Raw genomic sequence first — 20188 nt, forward strand, 5'->3', positions numbered from 1 at the left:
AATGATAACATAACTATAGGTTAGAAATGACTGGGTATAATTTTGTGAATTAGTTGTAAAGTGTGAGTGAAGTGTACTGTAGATTAAGTTCAAGTATTGTGGGCTTAATTCAACACAAACATCTGTGATCGGAGCTGCCCATTTGACAACCCCAGTGATGCTCTCACCCCTCCCCTCTTACTACAACTGGATACAAGTAAATAAAAGTCAAGTTAAATTCATTTATGTAAGACATTGAAAACAAAACAAATGCATATTAGTTACATTAGTTCATGCATATTGGTTAGTGGGGGATGTGATGTTTTCATAGCTATAGTGGATTTTTTTAGATGGACGCATAGGTTTGAAAACATAAAAATTTGAGCACTTTCAATTTGAGAAAGTGTGAAGGTAAAAACAGACAGAAATGAAAACAGGCAACACATGTCCTGTCTCCGCCCTGATCTTGGATTGAACCAATCGCGTGCTAAACCCACCCGGAAAACCCGCCTACCTGAATGAGGCAAACAAACATGGCAGCTCCCACCGGCAGTGAGATGTCAGCATCTATCACTGACATTTTGAATGAGAAACACTGCCCTAACCATTTACAGGTTTTAAAGAACTTTACGGCTGCGTTACGGGATGAGGAATACAGGTGCGGGTGAAGTTGTTTGTTGCCTTTTCAACCAGAAAAACCCAGGTTTTTATTGTAACGCTTCCTGCTAAAGTAGCGTTAGCTTAACCAAATCAACTGACTAATGCTAGTACAATAGCCTTTGTCAAATGTGAACGTAACGTGCATTGACCGTTTAATTTCCTTTATCCAGTCATTTAAGTGTCAAGTTGGCAAATTTAGCCAGCCAGCTAGTATATTTAATTATTTTCATTTTCGGGCACGACTGGCTAACGTGGCTTGACAAAGAATCCTTCTCATATTACACAGCATAATTAATGTAGTGGCTGAAGCTGGTGCCGCGTGCCGACAGCCCGCAATGCCGATAGCCCACAAGCAGAACCAGCTGAGCGAGGCGGCGTACAGCGTGTCGGTGGACCGGCTGGAGCTAACCTCTCCCATTCCCCCACGCCTAAACCTAACCTCCCCCAGACCCTAAACCTAACCCCCCCCCCCCCCCCCCACGCCTAAGCCTAACCTCCCCCAGACCCTAAACCTAACCTCTCCCACCCCCCACGCTTAAACCTAACCTCCCCCAGACCCTAACCCTAAATCTAACCTCTCCCACCCCCCACGCCTAAACCTAACCTCTCCCAGACCCTAAACCTAACCTCTCCCATCCCCACGCCTAAACCTAACCTCCCCCAGACCCTAACCCTAAACTTAACCTCTCCCACCCCCCACGCCTAAACCTAACCTCCCCCAGACCCTAACCCTATACCTAACCTCTCCCACCCCCCACGCCTAAATCTAACGTCTCGAACGTCGGACGCTTGAAGAGTTGGGAGTGAGAAATGTGTTGGCCTGTCGGCATTGTGGGATGTCGGCATAACGGCTGGACCCCCTGAAGGTGACATCTGCAGTGTTTGGTGTTTTACAGCGCATAAACCTATATGTAACCTTCTCTGTTGCTATCATATTCAGTAGTGATTAAAAAAGATGATTATTACGAAAGTCCTGTCATTCATTATCCATCCATCACTCTTTTGTTCAAGTCAGTTTAATTTATTGATATAGCCCCTCATCTAAAGCATGTCTCAGAGTCAAAAGACAAGCCTACGGTACTTGGATCTATTAATCACTGATCAATCACAAAAATCACAAAATAGCATGTTGAAAAGACATATTAGCCTATCCAGCAACACCAATCTTAGACCCTCAGTGAAGACAAGGAGAAACTCTGAAGAACACCTTCTTACCAGCCACCACAGCATATTGGCTGAGATGCCTATTGTAGCAGGAACAACCACAGAAGCGGTTTGCCACAGTACTTTGCTAGGTGTTTGTCTGTCTCTCTTTCTGTGGACAGATTTTTCAAATGCGTCTCTTTTCCAATATTTTATTTTCAGAGCATAAAGAACAAACAAGAACAACAAATAAGCTCAGACACGAAAAAGAAGAAATAGTACATCAACATTACAACGTCATTGCAACTTGGTGCTACCAGCAGCATAGGGTATCCATGTGCTGTACAGATTATTTTGTGTGTGCATACAATCCCACACAAGGAGTCCATGAGAAATCAGTTGGGCGAGTTAGTCGCCACCTCTAACCTCGTCCAAGTATGTCATAAACGGGTCCCAGATAGTTTCAAACTTCCCAAGTGAGTTGGTCCTCAGGAACCTAAGTCTTTCCATGCGCACAACCGAAATCATGTCCTTCAGCCACAGCTGAAAGGAAGGTAGAGAGGGGGCATTCCACTCCTTCAGAATGAGTCTCTTGGCAACAGTCAAAGAATGTAACACGTCTCTTAATGTGCCTTGTGCTTCCAGAGATGCTGTGGAGGAGGAGGCATTCTGTAGCCTCCTGAAGGTTTTGTCAGAGCTGTGTGAGGAGCTGCAGTCTGCCGCCGGAGAGGATGATGGTCTGCAGCTTCAGATGGCTGCCGAGTGCTTCAGGGCCCAGAGGAACGCCTGTGTCCAGAGTGCACGCAACCAGGGGCTGCTCAGGTAACACGCTGGATGTCAGTTACAGTGTGCTGTTACACAGATAATACAACACATTTAGATAATACATAATATGCGCAGCATGTATACATGTTTTGGGGCTGCATTGCATTCTGGTCCATTGAGGCTATTGTTGGTGAAGAAATTGGTTTCTCTGCTTCTTATACAATGGGCTTCTTTCTGTAGAATTATTTATTATATATATATGTATATATATATATATATAAGTTTAAAAGTTTTGAGTTTCTCCAATGTGCATATAGGACAAACATGGAAACACAATAATCAAAAAGTAACAACAAAATCCCTGAGCACCCCAACCCACCCAGAAAAAGGCCAGAGTACATACTAGGGGTGTCAAAAATAATCGATTATAAGATGCATCACGATGCGGACGTGCACGATTCTGCATCGATTCACAAAAATCGTTTTTTTTTTTTTTTTTTTTTTTTTTTTTTTTTAACACGTTCACTGCCAATGGCGAGTTGACTCGTCAAAAAAATTCCAACGGTCCACTGCCAATGACGAGTTGAGACGGTGCTACGTGGATCAATGCCCCCCACGTCTCCTATAAAAATATTGGAGCGACCGAACGTGTACAACCCATTCCACCGACCCACTAAGTGGCGACAGTGCTCTCCATTCTAGAGGAAGGCAAGCAAAAAGCACTGTGAGGAAGCCATTCTCATGAAAATGGATTGGCGAAAACGCTTTCGCGCTTGGGAGCTGGCGGTGGGGTTTTGCAAATTTGCATAATAGATTACGGGTGGAACACACTTTGAAACACGCAGCATAAATAAGACCAGAATCGCAAAAGCTTCATCAAAGCTCTCAGAACCCCAAGAAACGAGCGAGCCCATCCATCCAGACTTGCCCAGCGGCCGCCAGGCAGACAGGCAGACAGGCACAGCAGCAGCACAGACAAGCAGCAGCAGCAGCAGCAGCACACAGAGAGCGGAGTACGCCTCAAGATTGGAAGAAGGGGATCGCAAAGGAATTTCTCTCCCGTGTCCAACCCCCCGCCCTCGCCTCTCCTCTCCTCTTCCCCGCTCCTGCGATTCCCCTCTCTTTTTTTGGGATCCGTGAGGCAACAGAAACTCGCCTGTGACCTACGGAGGGAGGAGTTTGAAGGAGACACACACACACACACACACACACACACACACACGAGTGAGCGAGTGAGCCCCATCCACACTCGCCGAGAGGGGGCCGCCAGGGAGGGAGGCTGCTCACTGCAGACAGGCAGTAGAAACTCGCTTGTGACAAACGCTGCTGAAAGCCACCAGACACGCCCACGGAGGGAGGAGTTTGAAGGAGAGGGCGTCAGAACTATATTGTTTTTGATGTCTGATCTCTCACTGATGCCAAAAATAAATGGTTAAAGTGACTGTTCTGCCTGTTTGATTGAATTTCACAAAACTGCGATTATCTCAGCTTTCAGTCTCAGACGCTGAAACCATGCTGTACTCAACGGCTAATATCTACATAACTACTAACTCTACAAACTAACTCTTTTAGACAGAGAAAGCACACATTCTATTAGTACTTTTGTGAAGTTTGTGTTCACAAAGTCCAAGCAGAAAAGAATCCTCGGCTCTTGTAAAATGAGCCAGAATCCTCAAAAAAAACCTCTGGCAGAAGCTAACTACAGTAAAAAAAAACGGCTGGCAGTGAATGTGTTAATAATAAAATAAAATATAATGGAAGTACATGCAGTTGTTTATTTTAATTATGGATCATAATACAATGCAATTCCAAATGCACTTTTATTTTAAAAGTAGCCACACAGTGAGAAAAAGGAAAGTGAGAAAAAATAAATCATGTATTGGGGGGAAGAAGTGATGCATCGATTTAAGATGCATCGAGATGTATCGATAATCGTAATCGAATTGAATCGTAGCCCTCTGAATCGTAATCGAATCGAATCGTGAGGCCAGTGAAGATTCACAGCCCTAGTACATACAGTACAATATATCACTGGTGTCCATATCTTGTATCAGCATACCAAAATAAGCAATTTAGGCAATGTCCACTGCTACCGCAGCAGTGGCCAGCAGAGTTCACAGCAGCCAGAGGAGACGAAGAGCGGTCGCCGAGAAGGCTGTCAAAATAAAGAAATGCAAATCAACACAAATATATAGTCCATTGACTGTAGAGGGGCGTATCAAGCATGTGGCCGCTCAAAGTCCATCAAGACACATGACTGAGTGCATTTGTTAAATACCCTTCTCGCTGATATTGTCAACAAAGGGTCCCCAAATCTTTGCAAACGTAGAGGGACAGTTAGACATAGAGTACCATATCTCTTCCAAGTGTAAACAGGAAATCATATCATTGAGCCATTTTCTATAACAAGGAGGGGATGGAGACTTCCATTCCCTCAATATTACCCTTTTAGCTATAACCATGCCAAACATAAGAGCCAGTTGATTGTCATAATGGTAGTTGAGAGCAGGCATCAGAACAGCCCAGGATAGCCAAATTGCCATCAGGAGTGAGTTGCTTGCCAAATATTGCACTATACATTTGAAATATTTCCTCCCAGAAGTTTTGCAACTTGGAGCATGACCAGAAAATGTGAGTCAGAGTCCCATCCTCTGATTTACATTTATCACACTTAGGGGAAACCGAAGGGTATATCCTGTTCAGTCTGACCGTTGAATAATGTACATGGTGCATAACCTTAAACTGTATGAGCTGCAGTCTGGCGTTAACAGAGCAATCCTTAATTCTACTTAGCCATCTTCCCAAAGCTCAAGGCGTATTTCAGAGCCGGTCTCTTTACACCATCATGCATCCTGAGATATTCAGAGGAGACATTCTCTTTAATGAGAGTGACCAGCCTTGATATTAGATGTCTGGAGGTGGGAACTAGAGACATGCGTTCATAGAAGGCATGTTGTCTGGGTAAAGTGTCGCCATTGTCTGATTTAAAGTTCTGCACAGGGCCCATTTGGCCAAAGCCAAATGAGCTTGTTTCTACCCAGATAGATTGTTGTTGTGACAAATGTAATTGAGGTGAGGCTTCCCTGTTTCACATGTTTTGGACGACGTGCCCTAGCCTCGAACAAATATTCCAAACCTTATCCCTAATCCTCAATTTCGACCTGGAACCTAACCCCCTGATTGCTCGGTTTGGCACCACTGGAGAGGATGATGCACGCCTGACCTCAATCAAATGCCGGACTCTGTCCTTTGCTTCTCTTTTGGCCAGGTGCGCAATATATTACTAAGATGGAAGGATGCTGCCCCGCCCACTCACGCTCAATGGCTGAGGGACATTATGTCCTGCCTAGTCTCGAAAAGATCTGATACTCAGTTGGCAACTCAAACAAACAGTTCCAGGTGTGGGGACCATTCCTGGAATACTTCCATAACCTCCAGTCAAACTGAGGGCATACTTCCTCACTCGTTTGGTTGTTAGTTTTTCTTTTTCTTTTCTCCTCTCTTTCTTTTGTCTTTGCTGATTCTCGTCAGTGACACAATATGTGTGAGTGCGCACCTCTGTCAGTTTCTTAAGCTTTCTCAAAGGGGGTTTGGAATTGTACTACTGATAGAATATTTGCTCCCCTATCTTATCTATTTATATACAAATTTTGCCTTTTTTCTTTTACATAAAAACCAGACTTCCAGCATTTCTCTTTTTCTTTGTCAATCCAGGGATGGAATATTTTCTTTTATTTATATATATATATATATATATATATATATATATATATATATATATATATATATATATATATATATATATATATATATATATATATATATATAAATCTGTGGTACCTATATACACATCTCTCTCTCTCTCTCTCTCTCTCTCTCTCTCTCTCTCTCTCTCTCTTTCTTGCTCCTTTCCACTGTGGACTAATCCAATACAGCCCAAATACCATCCAAATATTTTTTGCTAAAAGAAACAAGCAAAGAAACCAAGATAACATGCAATAATGCTATTTTCTTTCATCTAGGGAACTTGGGTTCATAGATGTTGCCTTTAAAATCTTGAACCTGCTTCAGACCATCAATTTGGAGAGCAGAGACGGCATATTTGAACGTAAGTCTTTACTTAGCTCATCAGTCCCTAATGAAATGAGCTGACCTGCATAGCCGTCCCATTTAATAACAACCTATTTGAAATCTGCCCCCGTCCAGCTCTTCGCTGTGGAATCCAGTTCCTTGGAAACTTAGCTGTGGGAAACCAAGAGTGCCAAGATGACATTTGGCAGCTGAGCTTTCCAGATCCTCTCCTGTAAGTTTTGTGTCACATTCGCTTTGAGGAACCTAATCTATGTTTTTAACACAGTAAACACAACACTGCTACTGTACAGAGCTAGTTCACAAATGCACTATTGTGAATTCCGTAAAAAAAATGCAGTGTTGATTTGTGAATGAGTGAGTTTAAACTCTTTACATGGGTAGCTATTCAGGGCCTCTGTCCATCAAGTAGACTTTGAGAATTCATTCAAATTAAATTTACAGTTTCACAGTACATACTGATACTGATAGACAAATACTATACAAATCACTGACTGCACACAGATACATTTAATGTGTATATGCACATTCAGTCTTAAAACAACGTAGATGTGAGACCAGCGTATCACTTAAGTCAAGTTTATTTGGTTGTACAATTTCTGCATCAGTGCTTTTTTTCCTCAAAGCTTTATGACGAACCCAGGTAGCCAAACATATATCCTCACAGTAAGTTAACCTAGCATGTGTGTACAGACAGCTGCTTAGCGTTGATGATGAGAAGACGGTGAGCTATGCCTCCATGGTGCTTCACACCTGCCTGAATGAAGACAAGGTGGAGCAGCTGGCTGAGCCCAACAACATCCACCTGGCGCTCAAGGTGATGGAGCTCTGCAGGACCCAGCCTGACCTGGACTGGACGTAAGTGTGTGTGTGTGTGTGTGTGTGTGTGTGTGTGTGTGTGTGTGCATGTGTGTGCCGGGTGCGTGTGTTGGTGTATGTGGCATGCGTGTATGACGTGCTAGGGATGCACCGATATGAAAATTTTGGCCGATACAGATAACCGATATTGACATTGCTGTTATGTCCAATAACCGATATTTACCGATGACGGGATCTGTATAAAAACAGTTTCTATGATAATCATATTTTGTACATACTGAAAAACACATGTAAACACTGTGAAGGTGAAAAAGTAATGTCTTTTCTTTATTTCCAAAACATTTGTTTTTTTAAGTTTTGGTCCGAGTGAAATGTTCTATGGTCTCTCCCGATTATAGTGTTAGCTGAACCGTTTGGTTCGACGAAGTAAAACTATTTTATAAGCATTTTACGAAATGTCTATGCTGAAGCAGGAAGTGACTTTCCACTTTGCCTCTCAATATGTTTCCGTATTGCTTCATTCTTCTACTATTGATGTGACCGCTGCGCTGCATACTTGCACTAAGTCTAATTCCTCATTTGTAATCAAATGACTTACTGTGGCTATTAAAATGAATGTGACTCTGGGTCTTGAATCTTGCTATATGGTGCATCCCTAGTATGTGCATAAATAACATCCCTAGGATGTGCATAAATAAGAGAAAGAGATCTAAGAGATTGTATGTGTAATTCAAAGGAATGATCTACTACTTCAGGAAGCATTTTAATCTCTATGGTTTGAATTGTGAGTAAATCTCTTGCTTTTTTTGGACAGGGTTTTGATTGCGACCCAGCACTTCCTCAAGTCCTCAGCTCTGGTGGAGAACATGTACTCAGGAATGTCTCATCTGGAGAGGTAATACCTCTATAGAGCTACGGAGGAATCCACAGCGTTCAATACTAAACGTCATTGTGATTGATGACCTTGTCAATAGACGTGTCTCTTGCATTACACAGAAACTGATCAGCTGACAGACAATCCATTAAAGCTGTGAGAAATGACTTTACTGAATGTACTACTGAATGCAGACCATTGATTTCAGTCTTAAACTATAGCAGCCGGAAAATAAGTGATGCTGATAGTACTAAAATGTGTAGTTTATTTAGTATACTGTAATTGTTTGTGTGTATTTCAGAGTTACTCTGCTAGAGCTGCTGTCGGCCCAGCTAGGAGAGGGGGACTCGGAAGACAGCGGCATCCCCCCCAGCGTGGCTCGCTTCCTGGCCTGTTGCTTCCAGAAAGGTTGTGGAGCCGTGCTGACACTCGCATCTGGTTCTGCTTCCAGCGATGAGGTACAGCTACTAAAGCTCTGAGCTGAGTAGGTTCCACAGCCCTCAGAACCCTTGCTATTATCACAGTGTTTGTTGCAGTAGAGCCCTATAATCACGTTTTAACCTCATGGAGTTTATTTGCAGTAAATGCTTTAAAAAAACGATTTAAACCGATTTAAAAACGATTAAACGATTAAAACGATTTTTTTTAAACGATTAAAAACGATTAAAACGATTTTCAGACGGCAGCCCGTCTTTATTGTCACACAACACACTACAACACATGCATGCGGCCACTACACACACTCATGCTGATGGTGGCCGGTGAAATATGTCCTCTGCATTTGACCCATCCAGGCTTGTCCTTTCCTCCAGGGGGCAGGCCAGGAGCAGTGGTCGCTTTCTCGTACAGCGCCCGGGGACCAACTTCAGATGTTGTCGTCACTGGTCGGATGACGATGACGATCTGATCTTCTGCATGTTTTTAGTGGGGGGGTTATATACGGAGGAACCCCTTGGGGGAGCACGGGGAGAACATGCAAACTCCACACAGACAGAAAGGCCCTTACGACGAGATACCCCACCTGGGCAGTAGGCACTGAAGATATGGGGGGGAACACAACCACAGCGCCCACAGTGTCCCAGGCGAGAATCGAACTCAGGACCTTCTGACTGTGAGGCGACAGCTTTACCACTGAGCCACCGTGCCCCACACACACATTCAAATTATTTAATTGAAAGGCAGGCATGGATGGAAAACGACTGTAGGCAGGACTAATATGTAAAATCAAAAACTCATCCAAACTGCATCTACGTTGAATTCATAGGCTATCAACAGAGTAATGTTACCTGCCTGCCAATAGTAAAGAGGCACACCTCCACGCTTGAAAATGTGCACATTTACTGGTAAATGTATATATTTACCATTTTCCCACATTTACTGTAACACATATATATGAGTACCGTGATTTAAGTTATATGAACCTTTTGAGGAGCTTTTCTCAATTTAGTTTTATAAGAGACTCCACTTCCTGAATTGGCCAAATAGAAAATGAACTGAGCCTAGCATTGCCAAGTAAGCACATCTGGTCACCCCACTACACATCCCATCTTTTTACCACGGCGCTGGGCCAGCGGCCCTGCCGACGTCATGAGATGGAAACGTCAGGACAGTCAGTCACTCAGTCAGTCACTCGGTCAGTCATGGACGCTTAATGAGTTTAATGGGTAAATGGCCATAGCTAGGGATAGGAAGTTGGTAGAGAGTCAGGATTCGAGAGGTGGGTAGGACTAGTGGCTCGAGGTATATGGGTGGTGTTTGGGGGGGGGGGGCGAGGAGGAAAAAAGTGTTGTGGTCTGGAAGGTTTGCACTTGTTAATAGGACGGAGACCTGTTGATTATAATCCCCTGTGTGTCCTGCAGGAGGCGCTGACAGTGATCAGTCTGCTGGACGTCCTGTGTGAGATGACCTCAGACCACAGCCAGTTCATGTTCCTGCAGGACCATCCTGAGCTCCTCACCACCACCGTTGGTAAATACAAACACAGATTCACACAGAGCTTGTGATCAAGGCTGCCAGAACTGGAGCCTGTGGGCCAAATTTGGTCATCCCTAAATATTTGTGGCACTCCCCCTTGCAAGCGAGACTACAGTAAATGTAACTTGAACAAATGGGACAGAAATCAAACAGAAAATTCCAACACCATAATGCATTTGAGTTGCTTGCTAGTGGGTTGACCTTAAGCTTGGTGTCCTTTACATTTTCTCTCTAGAGCTCCTGCAGCAAGTCCATGAATTAGGGAAGGCCAGTAAGAATGTCTTCAGTACTGCTCAGAATTTCTCCTCCTTCAGCTCCGACGAAGACTGTTCCTCTTCTCCCACCATCAGCTTCAAGGCCCATCTCATCAGACTGATTGGAAACCTCTGCCACAGCAACGGCAACAACCAGAACAAGGTTTGGATTGGATTGGGTGGTAGGTAGGCGGGTGGATGGATGAACGAACAGATTAATGAATGGATGAATACATTTAATAGAGCTCAACAGTCATGTGACGTTTCTTGCCCCAGAAGTGAATTCCCCATTCATTTTCAACATACCGGTAGACATTTCAAAAAATCCTTATATAATGAGTTTTAAGGCTTGAACCATGCCAACCAGTCTTCCAGAAAATCGTGAGTGACCATAAAACATTTTGCTTTCGAATTTTCGATCTTTGATGATATCTGAAAAATCTTGATAAAAAAAGCATCATATCACAATACATCGCAAACAATGGGAAAACAGTAGAAAAATAAATGACAAGGCTCATGCTTTCATGCTTTTCTGTAAGATGTTGAACACGTTCATTTGATAGTCTTTTTTTTTTCTTTTTTTTTTACATTTAGGTATTGCCCAAACAATTCTGTAAAGGTTTGGAATTATTGGAAATATTGTTATGTGCTCCAGAAACACGCATGAATTAAACTTTTTTGCGGCTGTAAGCCTGTAAACCTGCTGCCATTTCACATAACTGAGAAATGGCAACGAAGAATAATTCTCAGCTGTACTGTGATATGCCTTGGCACTGTCGGCATGCGTCGCAACTGAAATCTTTGAATTCTGTCAAGAAATTAAGGTTTGGAAAAAGTGTGGAATTTGGGAATGGAAAATGATCTACAATCTGGTTTGCATCTAAATCCCCCATCGGAGATTTACAGATTCCTCTTGCTTACTTTGACCTTTTGTAATCCTCTAACAGTTAGAGGTAGATCCAATAGTTGATTAGATCTACGGCATCTTAAGATGTAGTGAGCACACTTCATCAGCCGGACACAATAGAGTCAAAGAGGTCAAAGGTCAATGAGACCAAGTGTGAGAGGTCAGGGAGGCCCTAGTGTTGAGCTGTTGTATTAAAGCACCCAATTTACTTTTCACAGCTTCTGGATTTCCTGAGGCACAACTGACAAGTGCTAGTGGCTGTTAATGGAGCAGGAGTGTCTGTCTGTCTGTGTCTGTCTGTCTGTCTGTCTGTCTGTCTGTCTGTGTGTGTGTGTGTGTGTCTGTGTATGTATGTGTGTGTGTGTGTATGTATGTGTGTGTGTGTGTGTGTATACCCGTGCCTGCAAGCGCGCGTGTGCTTGTAACACAGCAGCTTGTTGCTTTTACATTGAAATGAGAAACATTTTCTTGCTCATTCCACGCAATTGGCGATAGCATCACTTTGTCTCCATTGCCATCTGTCCAGGGCTCTAGTCATATTGGTGCCCCAGGCGAGACTTGATTTGCCCCCCCCCCCCCCCACTCACACACACACACACCCGTCTGTGAATCACCAGCATTTATTATTATTATTATTATTATTATTATTATTATCATATAAAGATTTTGGTTGTTTGAAGCCAGATTTATAGGAATATCTCATTTTAAATTAAGATTAGGATTAGATTTACTCCTTTTCTCACTCCCATGTCACCCACCTGCTCTCCCTGCAGGTCTTGAAATTAACTTTTGATCAACAGCCAATATGGCTGCTAGATTTTTAAGTTACCAGCCAATTAGAATTTCCACTAGCCTTTTTTTTTCTTGAAATAAACCAGAATATGAGTGCCACTGGGTTAATATAAGTATAAGTATCAGTAAAAATAGGTTATAGCATAATGAATCTATAAATTACAGTATTTAACTGATAACTGTGTGAAAATGAAGAGATTTTTATTTATTGACCTGCATCCGTCATCATCTCTCACCATAACATAAAACACAGACAGATACTACCGGGGAAGGGAAGAGAGTAACTGTCTTGAGACAGCATGTATCAGTGGCTCAATATAGACTCAATCCCACTCAATCAAAACAGATCTGGGGAATGCTTGTGGGATGGCCACCCTCGGTTGGCCCCGCCATAATATTTACGGACGCTGATCTGTGGTCTGTCAGTGGTCAGAAATCACCCCATATCTGTTTTCACATAAGATCTCTTCCAGTAAACCAATGTCATTCTGTTCACCTTTGGGACAGATTGTAATTTAAGATGTGCATGCAAAACGGTGCGTTGCATGTTCAGGGGTTGAAGTCGGGGTCCAGTCCCTTGTTATTCATCTCTTTATGGGTTTGGACATAATGTAAGCAACTTCAGACAATCATTTTCAAAGTGGAAAATGCAGAATTGGGTGCCTGTGCTCGTCAGTTTAAACGACATTTCCATTTTCTGAAACTCAGCACTTCCTCTTGTTCTGGTGTTCCTACCAATATGTTTGGAGGGTTAACCGCACAAGGCAAGCCTAGACAATAATTAAGCCTATAGAATTAGACACGTGATACAGAGCAGATCACCCTGTTGTGACGGTCATAGACCAACCCACAACCACACAGCTGCTTTTCCATGAAGCGAGGCTCTCCTGAGGACAGGGACACTCATGTTGACTTCATGTTGTTTTTTCGTGTAGACACATTGGCTGTAGCACAACACTTTAATGTATTCCCCTTAGCCTTGAATCTTGAAAACCACTTAAATCGTACTTACCATAATGCACGTTTCCAGGCATTATATATATCCATTGCATTTATATAATTTGTACTGACTTACCATAATTCACGTTTCCAGGCATTATATATATCCATTGCATTTGTATAGATTTGTACCGACTTGCTCTGCACTTTGAAAAAGGCAGTATGAGACTACACTGTGTAACCGTATGTTGAGCAATGACCGGGATATGTGTGTGTGTGTGTGTCTGTGTGTACTGTATATATGCATGTGTGTGTATGTGTATAGCAGTCCATTCTTCCACTTCTTAATGAACTTCTTTCCTCTCAGGTGAGAGAACTGGAAGGCCTCCCCCTCATCTTAGACAACTGCAACATAGACAGCAACAACCCTTGTATCCTTTGTTTGCAGTCGTTGATGATCTGGAAGTACAAATGCAGATTAACTGTGTTTATGTATATCTTAAGTACAGTACATCTATAACATCATCAACACTGTTTATGTATATCTCACGTACAGTACATCTGTAACATCATCAACACCATCTTAGTTTAGGCCCCACCGCCAGTCTCATCCGCAATCCCCTAATCCTGCTACCGGTCTGCATTGCCGGCCAAAGTGAGGGCATCGTGCCAGGTTGTCTTTTCACTGGGTCATTAGTCTGAGCCTGCCTGTGTCTCCATGCCCTAACACATACACTCTCTCACACACACACACACACACACACACACATGAACGTGCACACACACACACACACACACACACACACACACACACACACACAGGGTACGAGTTGTAAATGTGTGGGTTCGCAACACAAAACCCCCACCCTGCATATATTAGAATGAAGATGCCCTGTCCATGAAAGTCACTTGACTGAAACATATTTTTTCTCTCCTTTACTTTGTAAAATATAAGAGCATGAGCATGGTGCCATCTGTTTCAGTGACCTAAGGTGCAAACTTGTCGGCTGTGTTGATTATCTTCTCTCCCCCTTTCCTTGTCTTTATTGTCAAATAAAACAAAAATAATAGTGATGTGCCAAAACAATCGCCTAGTCATTCGTGAGGATGTGCGGTAATGTTGATGATGATTTAAGTTATTTGGCCCAACACTGAATTTTGGCATTTTTAGTATACGGTGTGACGGTGTGTCGTTCAGACCACACACAATCTAGTCAAACATGAACAAGTAGACTTTTGCAAAATACCAGAAAGAACACAGATGTTTTTAATTCTTCTATTAGTTTAAATTTTATTCTCCAGAATTGAAATTCTTACAATGTCACCACCGCCTGTCACCTGCTGCTTTCCTTAACGTTTGCGTCCTCTCTAGTCATAAGCCAGTGGGCCATCTTCGCTATCAGGAGCATTCTGGAACACAACAAGGAGAACCAGGAGCTGGTGGCTGGGCTGGAGCGTCGCGGCACCGCCGACTACTCCGCCCTCAGGGAACTGGGCTTCCAGGTGGAGAAACGAGACGGCAGCCTGCTGCTCAAACCTGTGAAGAAGGACACTTAAAAACCTCATAGGAGCAGCTAGGAGAGAGGAGGCCCTGAACCCCCAAGCAGGTTTTCATCTTCTGTTTTTTCTTTCTTTTTCTTTTTTCCTTTTTAAAGAAAGAATTAAAGTACATATATGCACTTGCATATGCATGTGCATACATGTACTCATAGTCGAGCTACAGGTTTCATTCACGCCAGCTACTACCTACTGTAAGCTTTGCCTCAGGGTGAATCTTTCCTCCGTTATCCAACCTGTGAATTTTGTGTCTGTCCAGAATGATTGACAGTCACACTGCCGATAGAGCCAATAGAGAGCTGCAAGAATGAGTCCGGAACACATCGATGCTAACACTCCTGGTTCTTCACTGTTTTCGCCTTTGGGATTTTTGAATGGGTTTTTGGCGCGATGCTTCAAATAAGGTCTGTGGTTAACGCAAGCTTATTCAAACGCGAACCAGTGTTCAGCAGGATAATCTTCACACATGAGGACCACTTTTATGAGTTTTGAAGCTTTTACGTGCCGTTAAAAGTGCGGCTAGCTAGCAAACGGCTAAATGAGACTACACTGTTGAGTCGACGGGGATATTATACGTCAATAACGTCATCACTTCAAAGGACGAACACGGAAATTCTCTTTCCCTCACCTGGTTCAGCCCGGGGTAATCAGTGCACAGCAGCGCACACAACAACAGGTTGAGTGGTGACGTGACGTGGAAGTAGCCTGGGTAAACCCAGCCCCCACGTGACCTGCTCTCAGACAGACCCTGCTCACTAGTCACAAGGTAGTGACTGAGAGCATGTCTGAGAGCAGGTCACGTGGAGGCTGGGTTTACCCAGGCTAACGTGGAAGCCTATGCGACACTGTGTAGTTCTGGATTAGCTTAGCACAAGCTTTTTACTTCTAGGGCTCGTATTTACGCTTCAAAACTCGTGAAAGTGGTCCTCATGTGTGAAGATTATCCCGCTGAACACTGGTTCGCGTTTGATTAAGCTTGCGTTGCCCAGAGACCTTATTTGAAGCATCGCGCCAAAAACCCATTCAAAAATCCCATAGGCAGAAACAGTGAAGAACCATGAAGTCCGGGACTTCCGCGTTCCGACTACAAAAATAGAAATAAAAAAAAGTCATCCCTGCGGCTCTCTATAGAAAAGTGGTTTTGAATTAAATGAAGGATCAACTTTCTACCGCAGGAGTGCGTTTAACTGACATTTCTACCTAAGTTATGCTAGTACTCAGATGGGCCTTATGCCTACCCCACACTACAGGATTTTCAAATCCTTGAAGATTATAAAAATCTTGAGAGCCCACACACTACAGGACAGAGAAAGCCGATTTTTTAACATTTCAATCTTGGGACACACACACAATCGCGTCTGTTCAAACGCAACCCCACACACTAGAAGATTATGCCGAAGATTCACCTTGGAAGCAGGGCTCGACGTTAACTTTTAAAATGCCTATTCAGTGTGCGCACCGGGTGTAGTAGTAGTAATAATGATAATAATAATAATAATAATACATTTGTGTCATTTCGTTTTCTAAACAAATCTTATTTTTTGTTTTTATAATGCATTTGCACTGAAAGGATTTGTTTAACTAATATTTGCGCGGACAGCCGCGTCCATTCGGGGTGTAGCCTACTGTGCACGGCCAGGCGAAAACCGTCTGCACAGGTGCCTTGTGGAGGGGGCGTCTGCTGATTTGACTCACTTTTCCGTGCGGACACTCGCCGATGCGGGAAGCATAGATGAGACCTAAGCGCTTGTTGTAGGCTACATGCTTTGCAGTATAGCATTAGTTTTCCGTCCCGTTCAAAGACGCACGGGTATTTCACCTCGAGGACAATTTCCTCGTTCTTTGTTTCTGTGCGGGGCTGCGGGCGGACCAGATTATTTTGCGAAAAACTGTAATGGAAACGCAGCTACTACTGGCTCTCTGCTCAAGATGCAATCGCCTGTCGGGTTGTAAATATCTAACATGTTAGATATGCCCGATTCACAATCGGGAAGAGGCAGTCTTCCCGATTGTGAATCTTTGAACCCCACACACTACAGGATCTTTTGGGAAGATTATCTGCCCGACGCGCATCAAATCGGGAGCACCCCCGAGAAAATCGGGAGGGGGGAATCTTGGCCATAATCTTGCAAATTATCCTGTAGTGTGGGGTAGGCATTAGGCTATTCTCGGGACACAAAGGGCCCATAGGTTCCCCCTGGTATAAAAGCAGGGGTCATTAATAGGTCAGGAGCTGATGTTTAAGTCTGGGAAATGAAGCGTTTGAGAAAGGGGAGCCCATGCTGCTACCTTTTGGTGAAGCTGGTGGATTGTGGTCTAATCCAGAGACAAAGAGCTCCACAGTGCCCCCTAGCTCTTCACCTCTCAGAAACCAGCAGGGGTTTGGCTGTAATCACACTCACAGCCACTTCTGCAGTAACCAGTGAAACAGAGAATGACCAAAACATGATGTAATCAGACTCCCTCCGCTCCTAACACACACACACACACACACACACACACACACACACACACACACACACACACACACACACACACACACACACACACACACACACACACACACACACACACACACACACACACACACACAAACACACACACACACACACACACACACACATATAACAGATTGAACTGTAAGCTAAGCATAACTTAATACATTGAAAGTGGAAAATGCAATACTGAAAGTATGCTGACACTGCATGTTTTCATTTGAAAACAATGCTTGAAATATGAGCTTTTCGCCATATTCCTGCTTGCTTTTGCAATGCATCGTATTAAGGTAGTATGTTACAGTGAAACGTTTTATATTCAAAAGTTTATAGTGCAGTGTACGTTTCTGCCTTATTGTACAGTACTGTAAATGAGTACTTTGACAGAGACATGAAAGGCATGAGAGAGCAAACTCACAACATTGAGTTTGGTATCCACCTTAGACCAGTGGTTCTCAGTGGCATCCGGGGGGGTAGTACCAAGGGGGCCCCAGCAAAAAGGGGTGTAATTTATTTTCGCTATAATTCCATGCTTACTGTAAGTAACATAATTCATACACTTTCTGTAATCAGATGGGGGACCCTGGCACAGATTCTTATCAAGTGGGTGTCCGTGGACCGACGGAGCGTAGCCTAATTTGTGTGTTGAGAACACCTGCCTTAGACCACTTGTCTTTGGAGCATCCCATGTCTCTTCACTCCAAGCAAACTATATTCGAGGTCAAGCAAGCTGCGTAGACTTCTAGAGATTTAGAGAGATTTAAATATGTTTGATTTAGCAGAAGCTCTGTGCGTTTTGTTTGCGTGCGCGTGCGCGTGCGTGTGCTCTCTAGATCCAGTGATTGTGATCCTGGATCGGTAGAGGGCAGATGAGTGCGTAGCGACAGCGAGTGTCCGATGAGCGGGTGAGCGAGTGAGAGAGTGAACCGGACCAGAAGCATTAGTTTGCAGAATGACATCCCTCCCTCCTCCCATTGCTGGATAAGCTGAACAGTCCTGACACCTCAACAATGCCGCGCTTTACACACCCCGCTCCACCCTGTTTGCTCTGCCTCTGATTTTTAATGACAAAATGTATTGAAACAATCGGCTGGACTCTCCCCTCAATCCGGCGGTATAGTGCGGGGAGCTTACGCGGTTCCGGTCCCCAGGATTTCAGACAACTAACAAAACAGGCTGTTACTTGCGCTCGACTGGCCGGCTGCAATGCTTTTCAGCCCCACAGGAAAGAGCCAGGGAGAGTGAGCCGGGCTCAATGAGCTGGCATGGCAGTGGCTGTCTATTCACCTCCTAACACATCAGTAGCACATCGGTCAAGGCCATAGATGCTTCTGTTTCCCATATCAGCATTTTATACCGCAGGCCTCTACTATATCGTATGTGTGCCTTTTTGCTTGACCTTCAGCAAAAGCTTTTGTCAAGGCCTGATGTTTGGAACAGAACTTGTTTATATTCTGCTGAATAAAGTCTTACTGTGTGACAAACCATGTTTCTGTCTTGTTGTAATGATCTCCCATAAGTGAAGGCCACATGTGGCATAAACCCCAAGAAGCACTAAAAGGATGCTCAGATTTTATTGGTGAAAAAGAAAAGAAAAATACAACTGTCTGTGTTTGTAAGTGATGCAGACTTTGGTAAGACGACTGTCTGTGTTTGTAAGTGATGCAGACTTTGGTTGTGTGTGAACTTGTGTCACAAAAGAGATGACCACTTCAGCACTGCTAAACCAGCATGGAATTTCATGAATGAAGAAACCTTTAGTGACTAGAGACTATGCTTTTAGAAAGCAATGGGTTACTCATAGTTGCTGAAACCACTAATATGACAACTGGAAACACTAAAATCCTCACAATCTGAACATACACAGTTGTTTGCTGAAACATCCAATGCATTATCTAGCTATAGCATCCATCCATTTATTTAGTCATTACTTTACATAGTCGCCACAAAATCTTCAAGACTTTCCAACACTTGATGTATCACCAAGCACTTTCTGGGCTACTTTGTATTGTAAAGGATCGTATTGAGATGGACAATGTGGGCTACTTCTATAGAACACAAGTATTATGTACAATTTAGAAACTTTGATCAGAGACAGAAATTCAAAATAATTTGTGGCTCTCAAATCTGAATACAATGACAAAAGAAAACAATTGTAAATAGTGACTGTCCTTTCCAACTATAAATGACATAAAGTGCCATATGTTCCTCATAAAAAAATATACTCTTCAAATTGTTTTGTAAGTTATATAAAGCCTAAATAAACATATCTGAATACATAAAGGGTGCTGTCCAAAAATAGCTTTGTGGCCTTTGACCCTCTCATAGCCCCATCAGTGTGGTTAGGGCACATGCCATCCACCCAGGCAGGCCTAAACCGCGCTGGAAGGCCTTGTGTAAGCACAGGCCGCGAGGTGGAATTCCACGTGTCTCCGGCGTTCATGGGAATGTTCGATGTATCTGAACCTGATTGCACCTCTATGGCGTTCCACTGAGGCTTACATGCTTTTCTCAGAAGTCAAGAGCCCCCCCGAAAACAAAACAATGAACACGGTCAGGCGCTGTTCAAACCGTCAAGTTTGAGGCCTAAAATAGTATGTGAATATTTCGCGCCTCTTTGGTTCTCGGCATAACAAAGGGTATGGGCCCAGCGGGCAAATGTCCATGGGCGATATGTCAGCGCAGCATTCACCAATACAACCCACAGCTTGTTGATGTTCTAATGTCCCATTCATGAAAATGAGAAAGATATGTGACTGTGAGTGCAAAATAATAGAGAACTAATCTGTAGCTTAACATGCCACTGACAATTGATAATAGATGGAAATTAAAATAGCATATTTTGCAAAAGCGTTTTGTTCAGTGGCTCAAAGGCAATGCCAAACGACTGTAAAAAATCAGACGCTCCCAGCTTGACATTTTTCAGTAGCAATCGAAGATC

At 43.4% G+C, this 20188-nt stretch overlaps 1 protein-coding gene across 1 annotated transcript; it reads left to right on the forward strand.

Annotated features, from left to right (window-relative positions):
* Positions 1-512: 512 nt before the first annotated feature.
* atxn10 (ataxin 10) lies at positions 513-15453 on the forward strand (the record flags this gene model as incomplete). The annotated part of the gene is made up of 11 exons (XM_083661915.1): positions 513-637; positions 2428-2604; positions 6570-6655; positions 6754-6850; positions 7330-7494; positions 8270-8350; positions 8631-8787; positions 10189-10297; positions 10539-10720; positions 13563-13626; positions 14568-15453. 11 exons carry the CDS (start codon positions 513-515, stop codon positions 14750-14752), a joined length of 1428 nt encoding a protein of 475 aa, XP_083518041.1. The 3' UTR covers positions 14753-15453.
* Positions 15454-20188: the final 4735 nt, after the last annotated feature.

The sequence above is a fragment of the Poromitra crassiceps genome, assembly GCF_964638095.1.
Source record: "Poromitra crassiceps genome assembly, chromosome: 2".
Classification (NCBI taxonomy): domain Eukaryota; kingdom Metazoa; phylum Chordata; class Actinopteri; order Beryciformes; family Melamphaidae; genus Poromitra; species Poromitra crassiceps.